The sequence below is a fragment of the Callionymus lyra genome, chromosome 15 (genome assembly GCF_982586985.1).
Source record: "Callionymus lyra chromosome 15, fCalLyr1.hap1.1, whole genome shotgun sequence".
Classification (NCBI taxonomy): domain Eukaryota; kingdom Metazoa; phylum Chordata; class Actinopteri; order Syngnathiformes; family Callionymidae; genus Callionymus; species Callionymus lyra.
In genome coordinates this window covers 17,741,551-17,767,964 of record NC_141832.1, presented here as the reverse complement: position 1 = coordinate 17,767,964, position 26,414 = coordinate 17,741,551, and the positions used below count along the sequence as shown (strand labels likewise).

At 35.9% G+C, this 26,414-nt stretch overlaps 2 protein-coding genes across 2 annotated transcripts; both read left to right on the top strand.

Moving 5' to 3' along the window:
- The first annotated feature begins 1,555 nt into the window (after positions 1-1,555).
- Positions 1,556-6,389, top strand: LOC148065167 (visual system homeobox 2). Its single transcript, XM_087809304.1, has 3 exons — positions 1,556-2,348; positions 3,562-3,719; positions 5,620-6,389. Exons 1-3 carry the CDS (start codon positions 2,108-2,110, stop codon positions 6,022-6,024), a joined length of 804 nt encoding a protein of 267 aa, XP_087665430.1. The 5' UTR covers positions 1,556-2,107; the 3' UTR covers positions 6,025-6,389.
- A 2,503-nt stretch (positions 6,390-8,892) lies between these two features.
- micall2a (mical-like 2a) lies at positions 8,893-22,425 on the top strand. The gene is made up of 17 exons (XM_087808881.1): positions 8,893-9,090; positions 11,337-11,385; positions 13,446-13,587; positions 13,663-13,826; positions 14,579-14,715; positions 14,773-15,258; positions 15,339-15,508; positions 16,587-16,650; positions 17,941-18,083; positions 19,020-19,121; positions 19,244-19,308; positions 19,461-19,584; positions 20,931-21,033; positions 21,321-21,394; positions 21,469-21,583; positions 21,660-21,706; positions 21,774-22,425. The coding sequence occupies exons 1-17, from the start codon at positions 8,948-8,950 to the stop codon at positions 21,851-21,853; spliced, it is 2,208 nt and encodes a 735-aa protein (XP_087665007.1). The 5' UTR covers positions 8,893-8,947; the 3' UTR covers positions 21,854-22,425.
- The last annotated feature ends 3,989 nt before the right edge of the window (positions 22,426-26,414 follow it).

Here is a 26,414-nt window from a genome sequence, read left to right as displayed (position 1 = left end):
GCTGCTGATCAAAGCACCTCCTGACAGGGAAGTGTTTTTCGCTCCCGCAGAGTCGACCAGCAGTTTAGTGAGCCGTGTCTCTGGCTTTTTTTTTTACCACGGATTAATTGAAACATGGCAGCGACGGACTCATCGCCGATCCGTCAGAGCTGCAGCTGGACGGCTGGAGAAAGAGAGAGCTACTAATCATCCCGTCTCACCTGATCAGGTGACGAGAAGCTTTAATCTAAGACATGGAAAGAACGTTGAATATGGTGGAAACACTTGTGTCAGGAACGCTGCCAACAGTAGAGAACGTCAACACTACATTCTTTAAGGCATGTCTTTGGTGTACGGGGGATAATCAGAGTTTTTTAACTTTTAATATTTATATTTGTTTTAAACCAATCATTATAACATATTATTAATATGAAAACAGTAATTTACATTTGTATTTCTTTTTTTTATTCACTTTAAATTCACTTTTACTGCCAAACAATTTAAAAAAAACCATGATAATGAATAAAACTTTATTTGTCCAACACTTTTAGACAGACTTTAAATACATACGTTAATATTTTATATTCATATTTTGTATTTAAAAAATATTAATAAATAAATGTCTGTATATTTACAACAATATCTTTGACCACTAACTATACATATTAATAATGTGAAAAGAAAAAAAATACATTTAAACAATCTTTACATTTTCAATACACTTAATACAAAAATCATAATCATAATGAAAACAACAATGGAAAATAAAACTTTTTTTGTACAAACATTTTAGACGGATGGTTCAAACGACTACTTAAATATTTGAAAGATATATTTTGTATTTAAACAATATTATATTATAATAACTTTGACCAATAATTATACTTATTATTATGAAAACCACAATTTAGTTTTTTTTTTAGATATTTAAATTACTTAGTAATAAGTATTGATGAAGTAAAATGATGATGAATAAAGCTTTATTTGTATGATCATTTTAGACGGATGGTTCAAATATTTAAAAGGTATATTTTGTATTACAAAATAAAGGTTAAAAATAAAAGTAAATAATAGTAAATATGAAATGGGCTAAATAAGAATGCAACAATAAAAACAAACAATGACCTTGTTTGACAGTTACCAAAGGACTTAAATATTTAAAATATATGTATATTTTATACAACTATGACTATTAACTATGAGTTAAATATATAATAAATTCTTGTAAAATAATTCACACTAAATACACTCAATAATGATTAAATAACATCTTAATAGAAACAATGATGGTAAATAAAACTTTATTTATTTTCAAATAAATACCTAAATATTTAAAATGTATCTTTTCTTAAAATGTATGAATCATTACATAGATTTATTTATAACAAGAACTCAAATACTTGTACATATTATACATTATTTTAAAAATGATCAATATTAAATGCACTAAATAATGATGCACAATTGATTGATTGTAAATACACACATTTTTTGACACGGTTTCCAAAGTTTTACATTTATATTTATACTATTTATTTAGAATATAATAATCAAAGCACAAAACATACTTGTAAAATGGTCAATTCATCAATAATTGAATTTAAAAAAATGATATAATCAGACTTATAAACGTATAGAAGTCGAGAAGTGTTCCAAGATGAATAAATACTTGATGAATACTAGTTGATTGACGTGTCAAACTAAAAAATACTTTGAATTTGGGATGTGTATCGAGAACCATCTCTCATGGTTGCCTTTGTTTAAGTTCCCCTTAAATAACTGACTAATCAAGATTAAATAGTGTATTTTGTTTCATAAAAATAGTTTTTCCGAGGAGGACGTGGAACGAGGTTGTTGCCTCATCTGTGCAGGTGTGTTTTCAACACCTACTGTTGTTCCAACTTGTCCCGATGAAGACGAACACTTACGGACTCCCATCACATGGATGGAGCTCAGAGCCAGGAAGTCAGTCATGAAGAGGTGGAGCCACTGATCGTGTCTCTACCTGCGGGTCACACACCTACACACACCCACACACACACCCACAGATGTTTTCAGTGACTTCACGATGCAGAGCCATCGTCCACCATCCGCCGTGTAGGAGCCTCAGCCCCCTTCATCCGTGGACATGTTCGGGTCGGGTCAGCTGGTGTCCACCCTCCTGCCCGCCGCCGTCTTCCACTCGCCCGCCGCCCACTTCTTCCCGGCGTTCCCGGCCAGGCTGGGATCTCAAGCTCCCTTCCTGATCCCGGGACCCTTCTTCAGCTACGAGACCCTCCGGAGTTACCTGCAGCCGGAGTTCCCGTGCAAGGAAGCCTTGCTGCTGGGCACCCGGGTAGCTGGGACGGGCAGATTACACGAGTGCACTGGTGAGTCCAGGGATGGAATAATATTTAACTATTTTACTTTTGACTAGTTTAACTTCTCTAAATTGATTTATGTAGAAATGTTTCATGTTTATTAGGAATAATATACATTTTAGATAGAAATTAGAGAAAAAAATTATACTTATAGACATAGATATATAATCATTTTCCCATAATGTTTCATATTTATAGTTTTTATTTTAATTTTTTTTAGAAAACATGGATTACATGAAAAATATGTGTTAAAATACATATAAAAAACCTTTAAAATAAATTATTTAATCTCTTTTATCTTATTTTCTGTGTTCATTGTTATTTTAACACAATGATTTTTCTTTTGTAAATGCCATCAAAGTTCATTTATTTCCATTGATTTCATCAAAATGAGTCAGAAAGTGTATAAAAGGACATTTTCTTCAAAAACCACAAACATAATTAATATCTGAATAATTTAGTTACATCAATATATGTTTGTTTACCTCCATTATTATGTGTTTTGGGATTTATTCAGTAAAAAAATGACCGTTTTGCCTTTTTTTTTTTTTATTAAGATTTTTTTGGATTTGAGACGATAATAAACTAGAAAGATGACGAAAAAAATGTTATTAAAATATTATTCATATTTGATTTCATCAAAATAAGTAAGAAAGTGTATAAAAGGACATTTTCTTCAAAAACCAGGAATATAATTTTAATATCTGAATAATTTAATTACATTAATATATGTTTGTTTCCCTCCATTATTACATATTTCGGGATTTATTCAGTAAAATAAAAAAGACTGTTTTCCCCTTCTTTTTTTTTAATTAAGATTTATACTAAGAAAGATGACAAAAAAATGTATTAAAATATTATTCAGATTTTTTTTAATTAATTGTTTCATTCACTTTCATTGGTTTTCAAGAGTAAAACATGTTCAGAGTAAAGTAAATGCTGATAATTGCGTTATTTATTCATGTATTTAACATGTTCATAACAGATACACAAACGTTCCATTTGTCTTGGACACGCACACAGTTAATGTTTGTGTATTTCCCCTCAGATTGTTTTTGAAACAGGGGCTCGATTACTGCCGCGTCGGATCACAAATGTTTACAAAAGAGCGGCCAACAGCTCGTAACTAACAATCAATTAAGAAGCTAAATGGATCCTGACGACGGCTAATGAGATCTTCAGAGTCATTAGCAGCTTCTCTCAGCCGTCGCTGTGTTTCCAGAGGAGCCGCGGCCGGTGAAGCAGCGGCGGGCGAGAGCCAACTACAGCAGCTGGCAGCTGGAGGAGCTGGAGAAGGCCTTCGAGAACACTCACTACCCCGACATCTTCATGAGGGAGGCGCTCGCCCTCAGACTGGACCTCATCGAGGCCCGGGTCCAGGTCAGTGGCCACAAAAACCTGTTCCACAGAAGACTCTTTAACATCAGTGTTGCTCAACTTCTTTTAAACATTCAGTTTGTTATTAGAATTATTAAAAAGTTTACATTTCAGGACATTTTTAAAGATGAATTCTGCATATTTGTTTCCACACCATCCTCCTGTGAATGTTGAATTATATATTTATTTATGAATCATTACTATTACGCCTCAAAATTAATTGAATATCAGGTTTAACTTTAATATATTTCAATAAAATACTGAATTAGTCACACTAGATCTATCAATATACAATACATTTTTAACTGTTTTCTTTTTGAAACAAGTTGATAAATTGTTTTAAAATAAAGACAATATCTTTTTACACTAGATTAAGAATAGAAGTATTAATTGTAGAGCTTCTTACTATATTAAAGAGGCCCATTTAAGGTCCATATAAAACTGATATCCTAGAATTTCCAATAGATAATAGTTACTTTTATTTATTTTATTGTTTATTTAGGGTTCAACTCTAAATAGATCTCAACAACGTTTTATTTTTCCCAATTTTTCTCATTTATGGGAGTCTTTTTGGCCCTTTTAGTTCAAGGAATAAATTAATAAAAGATACAACAAAAATCTATAGAAAATAAAATAATATACAATTTATTTTTGTCAATTATTTGTATTTTGTTTTTCTATTATTATAAGTAGTACACTTTTGAAACTTTTTTTTAAACCTAATAGGTCTGAAAAAGTTACATTTCAGCACCAAAATGTAGTAGTTTCTATAGGTTAAATGTAAATTATTGTATTAATTGTTTTTTTTTAATGGAGTAGAAAAACATGAGGTTGGTTATTTTCAAACCAGACTTCTATTTAAATTGTTTATTTTGTGTTATTTTATTATATATCTTCAATTATTTTCATTTGATATACTAAACATAGTGTTTTTAACTGATTTGTATCCACTACAATACTCAAATAAGTCACACTGGATTCATCAGAGTAAAACATGTTATTTTCTTCACCCCTTATTTCAATTGTTTGTATCTTTTCAATTGATACACAGTCCAGCAAAGTGTGGCCCTTTTGACTACATTAACCCTTGTGTTATCTCAGGGTCAAGGTGTTCAGGAGGCCCGACAACAAAAGTGTTTGAGGTATCCCTTCTGTCGCCTCTGGGTCAAGGTGAACACCCTCCCTGGCTTCCATTAATACACATGCAGTGGTGGAGGTCATTCACCTTCAACCAGTGACAACACAGGGGATACCTCAAACACATTTGTTTTCAGAATTTCTAAATTTAAAACTGATTTTTCTATTGTTTATAAATGGTCCAATTCTAAATATAATTCCATTATTTTCTTTTGTCCTTCTTTTGAGTATTCCTGGGTCAAAATACTTTGAAGTTATATTAACTGTAATATTTGTCTTAAATAATAGATTAAATAATATAAAAATGTTACAAAATGGGTCAATATACCTTCTTTTTTTTAAAGAATTTTTTCTCTTTCCTCATCCCAGCCATATATTACCCAAATATATGGCTGGAATATACTTTACAAATGTGATGTACCATGTATACAAGTAGAATACTCTCCCTTAAGACGTTTCTATTTGTTCAGGCTTTTCCTTGAATTTCTCGAACTCCTGTGTTGTTCTCAGTATTATCTTGATCTTTAAAGTATGTACTTTTTTGAGTATTGTTTTGATTGTCTAAGCGCTTTGTGACCCTGGTCTCGAAAAGCGCTATATAAATAAATATTACTTACTTACTTACTTACTTACTTAGATCTGGGGATATTTAGGGGCCACAATGTGGGACTTTCTAAACATTTTCATTCAAATATTTTTTCTTTTGACATATATAAAATATATATATATATATATATGAGGAAAAATGTTCTATGTGGATCTCCAGGTTTGGTTCCAGAACCGTCGCGCCAAGATGAGGCGTCAGCTGAAGCTGCAGCAGGTCAAGAGAAACGACGAGGACGCGTCGGGGAAGTCGAGGAGCCGCGTGAGCGTGAAGACGGACAGTTCAGACGGTGAGTTCCTGGAGACACGACAGGAAGGAGAACTTTACTCGTGGACCAAAGCCGCCGCCGCCGCGTCGTTGCCACCGACGACGAGACCGTGTGCGACCCCGGAGACCAGCAGGTCGGTGGGTGGGCGGTGGGAGAGGCCCGAGGGTCAGGGGGGCGCGATCTGCGAGGCCCTTCGCTCCTGCAGCATCGCGACGCTCCGGGCCAAAGCCAGGGAGCACGAGGCCGAGATCCACGGCGGCGTGTCCGGAGCGCCGACGCAGGAAGAGGACGACGATTGATGCACTTCCTGCTCCACTGAACACAAAAACGTCTATGTACGCCGATGATCTCACTCTGTCGATATAAGGAACACGCTGACCTTCTGCAGGCATGTCCTCACAGGAAATATCTGACGGATGAATCACAGAGTATCCGTGTCACATGATAAATAGCTGCTACTTTTTTCTCAAGATGAAACTTCACGCGTGAAAGACTCACAAGAACCATCCGTCAACGTTTGTGTTTTTTTTAATCAAGGACGTCATTAATCTAGTTGAAATCAATACCAACCGATCATTAATCGTCTCTTCATGATGATAGTAGTAATGCTTACTTTTTTTTTTAATAAACAACAGTATTTCTTACAAGAAATTCACATATTATTTCAACTTTTCAATACTTTTTTTTTGTCCTTGGACACTGAACCTTCTTGTATTCATGGTGTGAGTTCAACTGTTGGACGCGACGCCGTCATGCGTCGGTAAATTTTGGCAGTTATCTGATCACTTTTGACTTTCCCATGAAGAAGGAATGTGTTTCCAGTTGGGCCTTGAAGTGCATCCTCTAGTTCACGGGCGTCAATCTCAATCACACGAGGAGGGCCGAAAATCTAGTAGCGGTTCAAGTCGCAGAACAAATACAAAAATATGTTTACCTAACAGGAAGTAGAGGTTCTGATTTTGATGTGGTCTTTGATGCTGGGTTTCCCTCAATCATCTCTGTGTATGTTTGACTCGTATAGTCGACCTACATAATCTATGTTCCTTATCTTATCTTCAAAACTGACCACTTTATAGTTAAAAATATCAACATGAATATTTATCTAGGTTGATTTTGAATTAACAATCCGTCGGGCCACATAAAATGATTTGGCCGGCTGGATTTGGCCTCCTGGCCATGAGTTTGACCCGGATGCCAACTACCAGAAATGCCAATAAACAATTTTAAAACTTAACTAGTAACATTGACAAATATCAGCGTTTTTTAAGTGTCTGTAAATTTATAATACAAAACAACTATTTTCTTTTTATATTGATTTAAGATTAAATAACAGTTGCCTTCATTCTAATAACTCCATTAATAACTGATTTTATGAAACAGTCTCTTGTTTTCTGGAGCTCAGTTAGTTATTCTTTGGAATTAAAAAAAATAGAGGTTCAGAGCCAAATATAACATAGCGGAGAGTGCCATCTAGTGGCCTGTAATAATGTGGACAGTGTATCGGGAAACCTCATTAACCCATCACTACATTAAATGATCAAATATTATTGTGTAAAAAAAATAATGTATAAACGTTGTGTTAGTATTATTATTACTTTTTAATGATCACAAAAGTTACTTGTATGTAATTTTTATTTCAATGATGGATGGATAGATAAACGTTATTAATCCTTTAGGAAATTGGTTATAAAAAAGGAAGAAGAATGGAAACAATTTTTAAATAAATAAAGAATACTCTGCTAAATATACAGTAAATCGAATATGAATAAATGGCTTGTTTTGTTTTTTTACTGATTATATAAATTAAAATTCTGTTTTTAGAGACAACAATCAATTTTCATATTTGTTTGTTTTTGTTACTTTCCTGAAATCAACCAGAAACGTGTTTTCCGTTAATATTAAATCGATCAAACACTGCCCCCTTCTGGACACCATCGTACTACATCTTGGAATCGCAAATAAACATAGTTGAACTAAACTTATTACTCATTAAACACAAATGTTTTGCGTGAGTAAATCTATTCTAGTGGTTTATTTATTTATTTCCACTGGAGTGAATAATAGATGTTTGAGTGACGTCAGCGCGTGACGCTGAGAACGAGGTCAGACGGGGTCACGCTGCTTTTCAGAGGCTCAAGTTCAGTCACAATGCACAAGAGGTTTGTGGGTCAGATGTCTCGAACCGAGCCTCAAAGTGGGTCAGTACTTACTTCAGCGTGAGAGTGTTACACAAATAAATAAATAAACAAATAAACAATGGATAACATAAAATTAAAATCTCTTCCTCTGGCTTGATCACGTGATCACTGTGTCCTTCCCAACGTTGTGTAAGTTTTATTATTATTTATTTATTTAATAGGTTTACTCCAGGCACTCCGGTTTCCTCCCACATTCCAAAAACATACAGAGGTTGATTGGGAATCTGGGGAAATTGTCTGTTGTGTGTGTGAATGGTTGTCTGTCTTTGTGTGCCCTGCGACAAACTGGCGTCCTGTCCAGGGTGTCCCCTGACTCTACTTAACTTATAACACAAATGTTTGTGTTATAAAGGCTCCCCCGCGACCCTCATAAGGGATTAAGCTATAAGTAAGTAAGTAAGTAATTTTTATTTGTAAAGCGCTTTTCCAGACCAGGGTCACAAAGCGCTTAAACAATCAAAACAATATTCAATAAAGTATATACTTTAAAGATCAAGATAAAACTGATAACACAACAGGATAAGAAAATAAATAAATTAAATTATTGATAGAAATTTTATTTAGCATTTTTTATTTTATTTTAAGGGAAACCGTGTTAAACTTGTATGTTTTTTAAAAAAAAAAATTTAAAATCGAATTTACGAAGTTAAACTGAATTTTAAAGGACAATTTATAATCGCAGATTACAGGGGGTGGTGGTGATGCGTTCACTGACATCATGTATTTAAGGTAGCGCTTAAAAAAGCGCGGGGTTTTCACCTGTCGCACATTTCAGGTACAACATCTTAAATGAAAGATGATACAATAAGAACCTTTTTATTTACTTGATTGACAGCGAGAAGTCTGTCGGTGAAAATGAATCCGCGTCATGTATTATGAACGAGGCTCTGAAACGCAGCGCGGTCAGGTGGAGGAAACAGGACGCTGAACTTCACCGTCACACACACACACACACACACTCGTCGCTGCTTCCTCTGCTCTGCTGCTCGTCCTTCCCGCCGGACAGAAGCCTCCAGACCCGGGCATGGCCGCCATCAAGGCTCTGGAGCAGTGGTGCAGGGCTCAGTGTGAAGGCTACAGGGACGTGAGCGTCACCAACATGACCTCCTCGTTCAGGAGCGGACTGGCTTTCTGTGCCATCATCCACCGGTTCAGACCCGACCTCATGTGAGTGGCTTTTATTATACACCAATATATCTATTTATTTATCTTTAACTCTAGTATGAACACGTTGTTTGGATGAGCGTTTATTACACTATTTCAGTGGCTGCAGTTTCTTATTCCAAGATTATTTAACGAGCTCTTTAAAATGTTCTAAGAGGATTAAATTGTGTAATTTAAGTGTTTAGAATTATATGATATATCTTTAGTTACACACCCGGAAAGTTAGACACAAGTTAAGAATTGAACGTATTCAATGATTAAAAAGGTCTGTAATTCATTTGAATGAATTATTAGTATAATTATATGTCCTTGATGCTATATTTCAATTTTATTTCAAAACAGTGTTTTTTTTAAAAACAACAACAATTGTTTTGGGTGACATTATTGTAAACTTGTTTTATCTTAGCATAGCTTAGCTTAGCTTCTTTTTGCTTAGCTTAGCCTAGCTAGTCAACAACACTGCTTTCCGCATTCATTCGGAGGCGCTTTTATTTTGTTTTAAAATCAGAATTTCCAATTAAATAAATGGGAAAAAAAGTCATTTCTAATATAAGACTGACATTTTTATGATTGCAAATTGGGTTTTTATATATATATATATATATACATATATATATATATATATATAAATAAATGTGTTACCATAAGAATAATCTTAATAGGGATGTATGTCAAATGCATGCTATTAAAGTGAACTACTTGTCTAGGTTGTTTATTTTTAAATGAAGCGTTATTTTTTTCTTCTATTGTTATTTCATTACTTTTTTCCATACTGCCACCACAAAAAAAGTGTAGCTTTTGTAGTTTATGATTCTTGAAATGGCACCAGTTTTGTAGTCACCCTAAACAACTATTGTTTCCAATAATGAAAAAACTACGTTATTGACATTAACACTTAGAATAGTAACACACTTGCATTATAATAAAATGGCCACTATGTCTCATTCAACAGTGATAAATCTACAACTATACCACATTGGCCTATGCTATTGATCCTTCCTGTTATTTCTCTAACGCGACTATAACTAATGCCACTACTAAGAACGACAAACAAACATACGTTCTATGTATCCTGATACTGGGTCACGTCTAGTAATACTTAATCACCGCTTCAGAAACTGATATTTAGAGAAATATTCACCTAAATATACACTATTCTCACGATACAATTTGATATGGTACACTACTCTACGTACAATACATTTATCTCAAGATATGATTCGATACGATACACTTGTCTCACGATATGCTTCGATACAATGTACTACACTCTTGATACGATACATTCATCTCAAGATATGATTTGATAAGATAACTACTCTTTCAATACGGTACACTTATGTCACGATATGATTCGATACGATACACTTGTCTCAAGATATGATTCGACACAACGTACTACTCTCTCGATACACCAATCTTATGATATGGTTCGATACATCGTACTACTCTCTCGATACGATACACCAATCTCACGATATGGTTAGATACAATATACTACTCTTTCAATACAATTCATTGTTCCTTTATCTTCGGAAGATGTAATGGTGGTGGCCATCTAGTGGCCGGAAGTTGAATTGCAACACCAAAATGAAGAAACGGTGAATATATGTTAATTGTAAATGAAACATCGAATTATTTTATTCAAAAAACACTGTATTTAGGTATAAGCTCCAAAATAACCATGAAAAATATAATTTGAAAGCCAAAAGAAAATGTAATTAATAAAAAAAAGGCAATACAGTTTTTAAAAGTATATATCAATCTTTATCGGGGGCATCTATCTTTGTTAATATTAATTATACTAAAAACCAACTTAACATTTACTGTGTATTTTTTTTTTTTTTTTAGTTATCAACGTCATGAATAAATACTTTACTGCTCCTTCTGTTGCTACTTTTAAGTTGATGTCAACATTCCAAGTCCATAACGACTTTTATCGAAACTGTTTATTTTCTTCATTTCCTCCCAAATGCGTATGCGTGATTGAAAATATTCATGTTTTTATAATGTTCTGTACCATTACCTGGTACCTATAATACACAGCTGTCATGCTACTGTTAGTGCCCTCGATTGCTACTCTTTTACTGGAAAGTACCAAGATTAAACTAATCCAAGGACACTTCTGCTCCAAAAAGTCTTCTGTTGTTTTTTTTCTCTCGAACAAAGCACGACAATTCATGCCAGCATCTGATCCCACCTTCTTGTACAATGTCTCTCCGACAGTAATTCTGCTTGTGTTTTCTTAGAGATTACGACTCTCTTCTCAAGGAGGATGTGTTCAGGAACAACAGTCTGGTAAGATTACCCGGATTTTAGTATTAAGCTCGGAAGATGTTTTTTTTTTTTTTGTTTCTGCTGTGAAATCACACAAAGACACTCTTGCTGTTTTTAATATCCGAACAAAGACTTATATTTATCCATGAGCCAAATGTAAACTTGGCTGCCTGAGTGATTTAGTGACTCACCCCTCCATGACCTGAGCGACACAGGGGGGGGGGGATCCATTATTTAGACATCTTCCTGTGAGGATGACGGTCCCTGCAGGAGGGGAGGCGCGACGCACTTCCTCGTTGTCTTGTATGACCCCGTTAGTGTCCGTATCGTACCTCGAACTGTTTATTTATTTAGAATGAGGCTCATGACCATCATTGCTACTCGATCCTTGTATGGACGTATCAGTTCAGTGCACAGGTGTGGAGGCTTTTTAGAGGTTAAACAAGAAGGTGAACTGCAGATTCTTAGTATTGGACAGAGAGAATACTAGAAACATGTCATTGAAATGTTTGTATTCTAGCCCTGTAGGGTTCACTGTTAGAATGGAAGGCTAGCTCATCCTCACTTAAATTAGCTTGTGTGAGAGCATATGTATATATGATGTGTATCACGATATAATATATTATAATACTCTAGTAACAAGGATGTATTGTCTAGTACTTGACTCTGGTGTTGCAGAATTTACAGACCACATGACTCTTGACGAAGTCGTAACTGTTTTCATTTGTTTTGAAACCAAAATATGTCCAAACGCCAACTTTAAAAGCTGCTGGAGTCGACTGTATCCTCTCGTCCTCAGTCATTAACAAAATCTCGCAGTATTTCACCGTTTCATTAGCTGTTAAGGACTTAATGACTGCTGCCATCTAGCGCCCCGTAAGTTAAATTGCAACACAAAAATGAACAAACGCTATAAATATTTGCATTTAATTTGTAAATAGAATTAACAATATTGAAATGTTTTATGAATTTAATAAAATAAAATAAAAAACCTAAAATAAGTGATAATAATAAAATATGACTTAAAAGCAAAACAAAAGATCAATACAGGGCCGTTTCATATCGATACAATGTAGTAAAAATATAAAATAAAATAAAATATTAAGATATTTAAGTCTATCAATGTTTCCCTCCTACAAGTCAATGCTTTACAATTTTGGGCTTGTCAACCGTTTTTAAACTAGGTGGCGCCACCTACTGAGCTATAATAACATTTAACAACGCTTCATGAAGCTCCACAAGCCCATCGCTAATGCACTGTATGTATAGGAGAAAAAAGTTGGTACTAACGGACAACAAGAGATGACATTTATATAAAGCTCTGAGTGCTTTGATTATAGTTAAGAATATATTGATATGAATAAATACCATTAAGTTTGATTTGGTTCTGTTCTGACTCATAGTTTTTCCTCTGTATCAATCACAACAGAGGAGATGTAAAAAAATAACTCTATTCTAAGCTGACTAGAGGCACCGAAAACATACTTTACATATACTTACAGTACTGCACATAGTTTAACAATTACAGTATATTTTGGTAAGAAACTCTCCCACTGGGATCTAATGCCAATTTCAAACTATGGATCTTTTAAATTGTTGAAGATGATTTATAGTCTTATCGAATATATGATGCATACATTTATCAAAAGGGTGTCTTAAGACTGCTATATACACCGTACAACTATACTGTTTTTTTGTTTTGTTTTTAGCTGAAATTCACAGGGTCAAGTGTTCAAAAAACGGTGTAAAATCATCCACCGAGGTGGTTTCAGCTTAATCAAGAAGCTTATTTGTTATTAGTTCTTCTCTTTACACCAAGTTTAATGAGCATGCTCAAGCAGAACCTGAACAATGGCCTGAAACTCTGCTCCCTCCAATCCTCTTTTTTCCCCTCCTGCCAACTCACAGGAAGTGCTCTATTCATTCTTCAACCCTTGGCAGACTTGGAGGGCTGGGTGGTCTATTTAAAGAACTTTGAATTGTCGCATTGTTGTTACAACTGGAAACCACAAATATAGTCATTTGCTGTGTTTTTTTTAGTTTTTTTTTTGGATCATTGTTTAAATTTAAGTTGATTTCAGGCCTTTCGGGTGGCGGAGGAAAAGTTGGGGATCCCCGCCTTGTTGGATGCAGAAGACATGGTGGCTCTAAGGATCCCGGACAGACTGAGCATCCTCACCTACGTGTCTCAGTACCACAACTACTTCAAAGCCCGGCCTTCTAGTGAGCTTCTAAAAATGATTCATCTATAAACAGTGTTTTTAAGTCGCTGCCTCTTTTTTTTTTTTTTGTTTATAGTGGGGGGTGTGAAGAGGCCAGCTCAGGGCCCCAGAGAAAATCCCTTGAAGAAAAACATCCCGGTGCACGCTGAAGTCTTCACGTCTAGAAACGCCCGGGAGAACCGTTCACCTCCTGCCATCAAAGCTCACAGTTCACCCAAGTCGTCCGTCGCTGCAGCTCCGGTCAGTTCCCTTTCCAGTTACTCACAACTAGATCTGTGGCCAAGATGTGTTTATGCGTCTATAGTTTCATCCAAGCACTCTGAGTTCCTCCCTTATATGTATAGCAACATTAGCAACATTTAAGCCTTGTTATCTCAGGGTCAAGGTTACCCGAAGGCCCTAAAACAACCTTCGCTACTGCATATGTATTTCTTAAAGCCAGAGACCCAGAGACGACACAAAGGATACCACAAGCGCATTTGTTTTTCTGGCCTTTGGGTCACCCTGACCCTGAGAAAAAAGGGTTAAAGCAGGACTTTTCAACTAAATATTTCCAGAGGGTCAGAAAACGCAAATAAGAATGCATCTGGTATCTCCTTTTGTATATATATATTTTAAATTATTTAAAGTGCAACTAATGTGTTGATTTAAGTGTGTCTTAAATAGTTGTTGGACTGTATTGTACTCATCAGTATGTGTCTGTTTTTTCATTGAAATATTTACTTTAAAAAATGGCCTTAAAACGTGTTTTTCTGGAGACAAAATCTTGTTTACCCTAACCACACCCGCTCTGCTGTGATTGGTCAAGAATCAATGTTTGAGAGACAACACTATGTCTGTAAATTGTTAAATAAACCTGAGCAAATCTTAATGATTCATTCTTAATTATGAATAGAGGGTTTGATTATGTTTTATCTATTGTGTTATTGCTCTAAACAAAGAAGATAATTGTGTTTTTGTTTAATAGCTTTTGATGTCGTGTTTTGATTTAGTCACAGAAGACGGTTTTGTCCGAAAACTCCAACAAGTCGGGGACTCTGAACAGCAAGTGTGTCGCCTGCAAGAGTCATGTTCATCTGGTGCAGAGACACTTTGTGGAGGGAAGACTTTTCCACAGGAGCTGTTTTGTGTAAGTGATCCTCAGAAGTCGTTGTTTCGGTCATTATTAACAATCACCTCCTAACAGATGCAGCGACTGCTCCAGCGTCCTGCATGTGGGAGGCTACAAACCAGGCAAAGAGCCGGACACCTTCATTTGTAAAAACCACCAGAGCGGCAGACCTCCCTCCTCCTCGGAGGGTCCTGTCAAAAAGTCGCCCGCGACTCTTTCATCCGTAGGAGCGAGTTGTGTCGGTAAACCCCCGCTCGCCCCCCGTCCCAATCCGGCGCCGTCCAAACCTTCGGACGTAGTCCTGAAACGAGTGGGCTCGGACCCTCCGACCAACCCTTGGACCCCCTCGGCTCAGAGGACTCAGGACGCGAGGCAGAAGTTCTTCCAGACTTCAAACGGCTCCACGAGGCAACCTTCAAGTGCCGTGCGAGAACTGAACCCGGGTTCTGGTTCTGCTGCTGATAAAACCCGGGCCAGGACGGTGATCGGGAAAAAACTAGCGGAGGAAAACTTGAACAATAACAACAAGCGTCCATTCACCATCCGATCAGCAGAGCAGCGGTGAAAAATCATTTTTTTCCTCATTTTGTTTTTCCACTTTTGACTCTGACTGAGTGCTTTTTTTTTTTTTTAATCCGAAGGTTTGGAGATGTGCCAGCGGTTCTGTGCAGAGATAAACAAGTCACCGGATCAGTATCAAACCTGACAGGACGGGTCAGCACTGGCCACTCGAGCTGGAAGGAAGCCTCCCGTCCAAAGGACTTCAACAGTAACAACACAACACCGACTGCTGCCAGCAACACTGTCAAAGGTGAAAACAACACTTTAAAATGAAAAACATTAAGAAGTAAATAAGCCACTCCTGAATTGAGGCTAACTTTGTTTCTTTAAAATCACACAAGTTATTTTCTTTTTAGAGATTCTGCTTTTGGATTACAGTTGGTTCAATTGCAGCATTATTATTAATAAATAATACTTTTATGTCTTTTAAATGCTTTACCAGACGGATTTGCACGATGTTTTTTTACCTTTTCACACAAAAAAAAGATACACTCATGTTACTTTATATATATATATATATATATATATATATATATATATATATATATATTTGAATATAATTATTTATTATAAAGTGTCTCTCTGAACATATTTTCGATTTATTAGGGTAATTTTTTGGTCTATATTTAAATAAAGTAAAATCATTCAATTTAGTTTAGTAATTTATGGTCGCGAGATGGCGGCAGTCTTTTTGAGGAACAATGAAATCCCGGCGATGACTGAGGACGAGAGGATACAGTTGCCTCCAGCTGCTTTTAAAGCTGATGTTTGGACATATTTTGGTTTTCATTTCTATTCATTCAACCAAAATGGAGTGGAAAAATGACAAGATGTCATTTAAATTCAGTGTCCCCTTAAAATAATTTAGAAAATTGCATGTATATCGAAATATATTATGTAGTAACTATAGTGAATATTTAGTATCAAATCGTATTGTAACAGCCCGGTATTCCACGAGGAAAACCCTCCTGTTCTTCCTGTAGAGCAGATCTAGTATGAATTGTTCACAATGACGGAGACCGTTTCGGTTATATTAAACTTTTGAACTACTTAAAAATTCTTAAAAGCCTTTAATTGTTGGTTTATCTGGTGAAATGTATTTCGTTTTTAAAAACAATAAACTGATTGACGATGGCAAAAATCACCTTTGCTTTAAAAAAAATATATGGTTGATTGTTGAGTTTCTGTTTTAATTTAATTTCAAATTGTATTCACTTATTTTCTTGGTCCAAGTTATACATTTTCCAGCACATTCCTAGCTATTGCATGGTCTATTAAGATTAAGATTAGTTTATTCTGTGTTTTTTTAAATTCATCTTTGGTTACAGATTCTGTCAAATCCTGGCGAGCAAATCTCATCCCAGTGCCAGTGAAGCCAGAATCATCAATAAGGTAAACCTGCTCCATCATCTAAAGACATACATTCATCACCGTGCTTCTAGAAGGGAATCAGAATTTCTCTCACCATAAAGTGGTTCACTTTCTGTGGTCTTAGCTTTTTTTTTAACAGCAGATGAACTTTAACAGAGCTGCATAAATCACAGTGAGGCACTAATTACCGCAGCGACTAAACTGTGAACTCCCGAGATGCCTTTTTGGTCATTTATTGGTTGCTTCAATACAAGATTAAAATGCTAAATCTATGCTGCTTCGTCCAAAGTGGTTGACAGTTGAGAGAGAGAAATCGCCCCTAATATGCCATGTTGATTTTGCAAGTTTAATCAAATGTTGTTCAATTAAACAAATGGAAAAATCAAATGGTCCTAGTTTGGGTTCAGAAAGTAACCCTCGCAATAAACGAGGTACTAAGCAACACTTTCATTTTGAGCTCAGAATAACTGAGATAAGTCCAGGTCTGTTAGGTGTTTGGTTTGAGAAATGTTATTATTATTATTATGAAAAAAGCATTTAAATTTAATTCAAAGTTACTTAATGGTTTATATTTCAATAGTGTGTGTAAACAAGACAGTTATTGGATGTTTTATTTTAAAAATTAACACTCAAATATTCATGGCGTTTATACATTTTTGTGCTGAAATTACACATCCAGCCACTAGTTGGCAACATTCGTCATTTCCTCCGTGCCGAAGGAACGACAAAACCGGCACAAATGAAGGGCTACACCAGGCTCCTGCAGCTTTTAAAGCTGATGTTTTTGGCTTCAAACTAAGTGTAAAGTTAAACATTTAAAAACACTAAAAAATATAATTTTGAGAAGCACTTTCCTACAAGCAGTTAAAGTATTTACTCATTTTTTGGATGTAAAAGCCAGAAAAAAAGTGTTGTTCCGACAGTATTGCAATATAGCGCATCGTCGCATTCTTGCCAATACACAGCCCTGGTTAGGGGGTCACAGGTGGCGGCGGGTGATCTTGTACTCCTGACCCTGAAGCTCATGTCACTCTCTAGAACCCGTCGTCCTCCATCCATCTCTTTCCTGGCTGACTGGCTCCGAGTGCAGCCCCTCGTTCTGTCCCCCGTCCTTCCGAGTCCTAAGGAGTGTCTGGCCTGATCTTTTCTCTCCTCCCTAACACCCTCCTGTTAACAACCCCCGCTGCTGCCTCTTCTTCTTCTTCTCCTTTATTTCTGCTGTAAGAGAGGTGAGAGGTGAGCTTCTATTTCCATGTCAACATTTATGTCCATTCAAATTAAAAAGTGTTTTTTTTGTTTGTTTTTTAATAGTGATTCCTCGACTCAACAAAAGCCGACAATTAATCAGCTTCCATTCTTCACCTGGACACCAACATTAGTCCCATCATCCACTGGACCCACATTTTATCAAGATGTACCCCAAATAAAGCATCTCCATGATCCAGGAAGGTGGGGTGAGTTTTCTCTTCAACTTAAATCTTCAGTAAGGGTTTTCATCTAAACAGTTTTTAACTGCAGCTGCTCAACTACATTCAGAACCAGCCAACATGAGAACATGCCTTGAATAAAACATATTCACTCAAATAATAAGTTGATTTCTTGTGACCTTGATGGCATTATTAAGTATTATATATATTTATATTTAGTATTATTTTTGAGAGGTTCTTGATAAGAATAACGCTATCATCCCACAATGACCAAGTTTGAGTTTTAGGTGAACGGATAGATTTAAGTTTATTGGAACGCGCTTTATATAATTATTTAACTAATTTAACCCTTGGTGACACAATTAATACAAATATTAGTTAACAAGTCCAGGTTCATGTAAAGATGTGGAAAATCCTGTAAACATTCAGGTCTTGCTTAAGCTCAAGATTTTGTTTTTGAAAAAGTTTAAGAAAGTATCTTAAAATGCACGTATAAACTAGTCTCTTATTGATGTTTGCCTCAAGTCTAGTTATATACTTAATATTTTTACTCATTTACAGTGCTTTAATTTAATCAAAATACAGTAGAAAATTAGAATAGCAGTCATAAATGTTTCAATTATTTAAAAAAAAGTCGATTTTTCATACTATTTATAAACATTCATTGATAATTTCTAATTATTTTTCTTATGTCTGTTCTCGATACCAATAATGTTGACAATCAATACACACTATTAAATAGTGTAACTATGTTAAATTGATTATTTTATTGCCACTCCTTCAATTTGAGAAAGTTTTTGCTTAAACTCCCCTTTGAGTGCAGTGTTACTTAGCGCCACTAGATGTCACCAAAGTTCACATATGTCAATTTCAAGGAAAAAAACTACAAATGGACGTATAAAGAGATTAATATTCATATTAAATAAATGTGAAGCAAAGGTGTTATAAATCTTCTCTCCTCAGCCGCTAAACCGCCGAACCGCTCGCCTGTGAAATCCCCGCCAAAATGTCCAGCCGTGGAAGTCTCCTGCGCCGTCACTCCGCCGGTCCATGAAAACTCATCAGGTGAGTCTGACACACATTCCGTTCAAATATCACTCTTTTTTTTTTTCTTCTCTCTCTTTCTACCTCACGTGCCGACGCCTGAACCCGCTTGCCTGTCTAATCCTTTTTCATCTACCTCTTAGGTGCTAAAAAGGGAAAGTATTTGTCACCCACTGACGCCTCCAGGACCGAAATGAGGTCACCCTCCGTAAGTTCCCTCCATTAAGTCTCTTAAAAGATTAATTAACGGCTCCGCAAATATGCCGGCGTTCTGCTGAAAAATTAAGTCCGAATCCCCCCCAATTAAAGCCGTTTGTGATGGATTGTGAATTTTTTTTTTCCTCCTCTGTTTCATGTCAGGTGAGGTCTCGCCATATCCCGGCGGAGCAGATTGAGACGGAGCTGGATGATATTGAGACGAATCTGGAGCGACTTGAAAGGGAAGGAGTGGAGCTGGAGAAGAAGCTGCGCAGCTGTGAGCTCGGTAAACAAAAAAACACCTGAATGAATCCGGTTTTTGACGCAAACTTCAATTGGTTTCGCTCGTTCCTGGTGTGAAGCCATTTTTTCTCAGCGGCGACACAACATGGTCGTGTCCTTTTTTTTTTTTTATTTCTCGTGTCCTGCCATTTCTCTTACGGTTTCTGCAGCCAAATGAGTTGAGGGGCGCAGTGAGCCCGAGGGGATGCTTGACTCCCTTTTCAGGTAGAAGGGACGATGGCAGGAGTGTGTGTGTGTGTGTGTTTTGGGGGGTGATTGCTTTGCTGAAGGTCATCATGACTCGGCTTAAGTTTTATATATTCCAGTCAATGCAACATTTCTTTAGCTCAGAAACAGTCTTTTTTTTGAGGTTCATACCTGGACAAATGTGCTCATATTCACACGATATCCTGCCTTTATGAGCTATCGATCATTATATATACTTTTACACTATAATATATAAAGTATAATTTAAATGTCAATATGTTTGTTTTTTTTCCTTCACACCTGTAGAGTGAATTGAAAATAAAAAGATCATACTAGTAGATATGGTCCCTTTATAAATGTTTATGGTTGTTTATATATTAATAATTAATTATAATGTTTAATATGTCATGATTATTACGTTATTGTTTTCGTTTTATTCATAATTATTATTCTTATCCTTATCTATTGTTGTTTTTGTTGTTATTGTTTTTAATATATGTACTTTATGTCCTCATATGTTTATGCACAGCTGAAACAACCCATGTGGGAATTATTATATTTAATTATTATATTTTTAAATGTAGTTTTTGGCAAGGATTCTCAAAGAATACTTCATAAAATACTTTCCTCTATTCTTAATAGAATATTGTTAAATATGCCAATTTTAACATGTTAGTTTTGTAATAAATCTATAATATTAGTAGTTATATGAATTGTTTTCTACAGGTGTAAAAATAAAAAATAACAATATGTTTATAAAAATGTCTTCAACAAGTTGTAGTCTCCGATAATTACGTAATCGTAGATCACAATCATTTCCGGTGACAAACAACTTTGGTAAATATAATATATTTTTGCTCTCGCTATTAACATCTATCAGTCATTTTTGTTGGACCCCCCTGGTTAATTCTGTATAAATACTACGTTTGCAGTCCATAAAATCATTTGATATTAACCAAGAAGAAAAGAAGAAAGAATTTCTCATTTTTCACTGCGTAATCCAGAGGTCAGATTTATTATTGACCTGATTTATTATTGACCTGCTGGTTAATTTGTTAGAAAATTTAAAGTTAAAAACTATATTGTCTGGAAATGGACATTTTCATGAATTGTAAATATGTTTTTTTTCTTTCTGCACTGTAGACGGAGACTGTGATATTCTGATGGATCCGCTGATGGTCGACTGGTTCAACCTGATCCGGAGGAAACAAACCTACATTAGAAAGGAATCCGAGCTTGTTTACATGTAAACATTTTGTCTTTCTTTTTTTTAAATGAATGCAGTGCTTTTAATGTGGCTTAATGTCTTTATTTAGTATTTTTCTAGCTATAATGTGTACTTATTATTAATAAATGTTTTTTAGGTTTGCCAAGATCGTAACAAACACAAGTAAAAGTAGACAATTTAATATCATAATGTTTCTTAAAATGAACTTAATCACTTATCATTGGTTTGTAATTAGTTTTAATGTTTTAAATATTCATTTTTTTAATGTAATTCAACTTCATCATCGTTGAACATGTTTGTTTCAGAGCGAGGACTCAGGATCTGGAGCAGCAGCAGCCGGGTGTCGAGTGGGAACTTCGTTCTCTGATGGAGAAACCAGGTGAAAAAATGACTCATTAAAAAACGACTTCTTGTCGATTTACTTTGGCTTTTTATCTGTCGTTTTTGTCGCAGATCGTTTAAAGTCCGACGAGGAGAAGCGACGGGAGAAGGAGTTAATGAAGCGACTGATGGAGATCGTGGACAGAAGAAACGCCATCGTCGAAGGTTTGGACCAAGACCGGCTCAGGTACTGGAGGAAGTTTAAAAAAAATATATATATATATATTTCATCTGCGTTTTCAAACGTTTGATCTCATTCGCAGGGAAGTAGAAGAAGATCAGCAGCTGAATGAAATGATGCGAAATCTTGGTAGGAATTTTCCATAACTTGTCGTTTTTTAGATCTCATCGTAACTTGTATTGTCTTTGGTTTTCAGGAGTCAAGAAAACCAAAGCAAAGAGAACAACTTCCATTTCAAAACTGTTCCGAAGAAGAAGTAAGAGGAGAGTAGAGTGACTGAGGTTTAGTACTTTTAATCATTCTTAATATTACCTTAAATGCAATATATTTGCGACCAACACGAGTGGTTTTAAAGGAATACGATGTAGAAATGACATTTTAAACTATATGTTCTGGCTGTTCGACTTTTATAACATGTATGGTTTTTCATCAAATTATTTTTTACAACTACAGTATATATCTTAACACATTATTAATAATATTTAATTAAATAATGTGTTTTAAAGATAAATATCTCATCTGTTTAGGTATGCTGAATTAGTATTGATTGTATTTATTTATTTCTAGCTATATATATATACAGTATATCTGTTAAAATGGATTTAATATTTGAAATATTCACGTTAAAAAGGTGTCGTGTTTTTCGGTAAAAAAAAGGTTTTCACTGTTGTGGTTTGAAGTTTTGCTATGCGAGTATTTTCTTTTTCCCCACAAATTGTTTGTGTTAAAGTTACGCTGGTTTGACCACATTTTGTTAAATATTTCACAATTATTTTCACGCTTTCACAAAGAAAAAAAATCACATTGAATTATGGTGCTTTTATGTACATCACAGGGTTCGTTTCCAATTGTTGAATGTATACCTTTTTATCGCTAATATTAATTAAATAAATCCAAAATCTATTAAAACTCGCTTGTCATTTTTTAGAATATTAAGATCTTATTAAATGTATTCAATCAATTCAAATAATCATGTATACAACATTCTTCAATAAATACGTCACAAGCTTATCTTTTTATAACAAGTGTGGCTTTAGGAAATTAAAGAATATGAATATTAAAAAATATCTAGCGTTTTTCCACACAGAATTCATGGTTTTGAAGAAATCGTTTTTAAAAATAAAGCAAAATTACACAAACTCATATTTGCAACACAGCGACGCAATACCTCTCCGGCCGCTAGGTGTCAGCCTGGGCTCGCTCAATGGCCAGACTGCGAGTTGAGGAAAAAAAACCAATTTGCCACACTGCAGACAGTTAATTTCTTTGCTAATTTTATAAATGCTGCCGAAAATGTGGGGCTTTTCGCCGATGCATTAATGTTACGTTGAAAAGAGGATTAGGTGGAGCAGTAGCTTATGGATGGAGAAGGCTTATAAACTATAGGTTGTATTGAGGGTTTTATCTCCCAACCTGCTTTAATTAAACATCACCAGTATCTGCATCAGAATTGCTCCGCACCTGAGCTATTAAAAAAAAAAAAACCCAGTCGTGGAGTCGCTCGTCTGTGAAAATTGGGACCGCTTGTACGTGGGGGAGAAAAAAAAAGTCACATTTTGTGCTTGAGTGTGTACTTTTTTTTTTTTTTTCCCCGACTAAACTTCCGCTCTGTTGTCCAATAAATCCTTTTGAAGATTAGCGCGTTGCGAGAGGTTGAATTATTGACTTTAATAACATCTTTTGGCACACATCTCTCTCTATTTACGAGCCCCCCGAAAACTTTCCCCATCACCCTCCGCTTCGTCTTACAAGCTTCGGCGGGCGACTGTTGATTCAGGAAAAGATCAGGCGAATCAACAAAGCGTCTACAGAGATAATTCACTGGCATCAATACATTTTCGGCGACTTAAACTCCACATCCTTCATTTTTGAGACGCATGAAATCGCGATCATGAACTTGGTGAACACAATCTTTTTTTTCTAGTGGGAAGGGGTAAGATATCGGTCGGGGGAAAAAAAAAAAAAAACGCCCGGGCGTGATGCGGGGTGACAGTCGAGACTGAACGTGTGATATTGGAGTTAATTAAAGCTTTGCGCCCCATCTACTGCAAATGCTTGCACTTCTGCAATTAAGAATCAAAGGCGAGGGCTTAGTGTCAGGGGGGTGTCTAATACATGGTTTTAACAGGAATGGGACCTGATTTGCCAGGGCTTCCTAGCGACAAGCATTAACAACAGCCTCAAATTAGAGGGACATTAATATTCATAAGTAAAACAATTCATCCCGTGAACGCGTGATGAAATGGAATCCTCCGAGGTGAGCTCTAGTGTCCAGGCTGCCACCGTTCATTAAAATATGCCATTACCCATGAAGTGCTTAATCTTTCTGAAAGGCTGGGAAAATCAGTTTGAGTCACTCTGACAGAAAGGTGGAAATTCTAATGGCGTTCAGCACCTTACACCGTGTTAATCCTGCATATTTTAACATAAAGTAATTGAGATTTGGAATGCGAGGCTATGGCCGCCGCATTGTTTATGGAAGCCATTTAGGCACTTATGGTGGGGTTTTTTTTGCTTCAGGTAAATGTGAGGTCTTTCCTTTTTTGGAAAGTAACGACCGGTTTTATGTTTTTGGGTTTAAAAATGATCAAAAAGTTTGAATTAGCTGGGAAAAAAATCATGATTTTTAATCTTAATATTAAGGTAGATGTTAATGCTAGATTATTTTCTCCATGGAGTTTGTATTTTATCCCTCAACCATGAACACAAGAACAACCAAAAGCTCTGTATTTCTAGTTAAGTTGTTCCCTTCATTATAACCAGGACGGGCCTCAAATCCATCTAATTCAGTCGTGGGCGATTACATTTCCTCAGGGGCCACATTTGATACAGTATCAAATAAAGGAGCGACATCTTATCAAATCAAGAAATACAATCTTGCTTAATGTGCTTAAACTATTGTTTTATCGTATGTTATACTACTTTTATTTCTTAAAAAATGTCATATAAAGCAACTTTGAAAAAAATATTTTAAAAAAAATTTCAGGGGCATTAAATAATCGCAAAAAACTAACAAAAGTCCCGAAACAAAAACATATACAGAGTCTAACCATTTTATTTTTGATGTTTTTCTATTATTCATTACTACTTCCTATATGATCTTTGACCTCACAAGGGCCACATAAAGGAAGTCAAAGAAAAAAAGAAAGATCCATGAAAAATAAATTAAGAATTCTACTATTCTTATGATGTGTCATTGACTCATCATAAAATTCTGCTTTAAAGCTTGATAATACAACAATGTTTAAGATAATGTAGGGATGGTACTTGGACAAAAACAATGGGATTTGAGGTAGCGAATCAACAAGTGTGGAAGGAAGATACAACGAGAAACTGACTCGACAAGAGCCTTTCTCGTATTTTGTCAAAATACACGCAAAATGAGGAAATAATGACTATGCAGTTACATCTCTCCAACACCAGGTGGAGCCAGAAACGTCATTTTAAAAATGACTCATAGGACCTTTAAAGATAGAGTTCATAACTTAGAACCAGGTGCTATGCGACATTATAAAAGTCATGTTTTATTTGGGAAGAACGAGCAGTCTCTAAACTAAACAAGAACTATATTTGGGATCAACTTGTTGCGAAGAAACCAGTCCGGAGCTACCACTCTTTCAGCAACTAATGTACTTTAACTTTGCCGTTTTTATCTGCCACACCTTAAACATATCTACAAACATTAAACCGGTGTACAGACTCCAACTATATTTATATATGTAGAGTCAATGTCTGAGCTCGTGAACATTGACATGTAACTCCAGCGGCTGAAATGCAAAAAAAAAAAAGACTATATTAATTAAAAGGTCCTTTTTTTTAATGTCTACTTGTTGTCCTGTTATTACGGCGGCTCTGTGTTATTTAAGGTTTTGTTTTATATGCTGCCACTCGCAACACATTATCAAGTGTGTGTGCGTGTATGTGTGCGACCGTGTGTGTGTGTGTGTGTGTGTGTGTGTCGTCTTATTCCGGTGGCTGCCAGCGCCTCTGCCACTAGCCTGTAATTATGATCCTCGAGGTAATTTTATCAGCCTCATTAGCTCTGATGAGTAAACGAGAAGCGTGCCTCTAATTTATTGGCCATCCAGTCTGGAGACTTAATTCTCATCAGAGAGATCATAATATTTGAACAGAGCGACAGACGTGTATATATACGCTCGGTAACAAGCCTTCACACTCGTGGCTTTAAAAAAAAAAAACAGTCGTTACTCATGACCGTTATTTGTCGTCGCTTAAATTTCCTCTAGTTTGTATTGTTTTGGTCCCAAATCCATGGGTTATGATCCATTTTCTGTGTCGTGAGGGGGGGCGAGGAGGGTTGAAAATATGCTTGCAGTATTCAGTGTGTAAAAATTTGCATTGAAGTTGAATTATGCGTCCCGGGCGAGCGGGAATGAAATGTATAAAGTGCATGACTGGTAGACTTGACAAGTGCAGCTTTCATCCATCTCAAATGAATAATTTTCACTTCCCTTAAACGTCCCTAATCCAAGCATGTTATCAGCGGGCGCGCAGGATTCCGCCAGACTTTCCTCCTTTAACGCCACAGCAACTTTCAACTTTGCCGGAGATTCTTCGCCACACTTGCTTACGACGTGGTCTTAGGGACTTCGCTCTTATCCCTTCTGCCGCTGGTTTTTTTTTTTGTGGATCAGTGAAAATTCCGTCCGAAAACGCACAATATATACGTAACGCAAGTCTTAATAGATAGTGGAATGTCTCTCTCTGCGCCGCCTCAGAGGTTCCACTTACCCAGGCTGTACTTTACCTCTCACTTTTTTTTTTGAACCCCCTTGTCCCCATTTCTCGTGCCGGCAAAGACCCCTCGCCGTCGTTG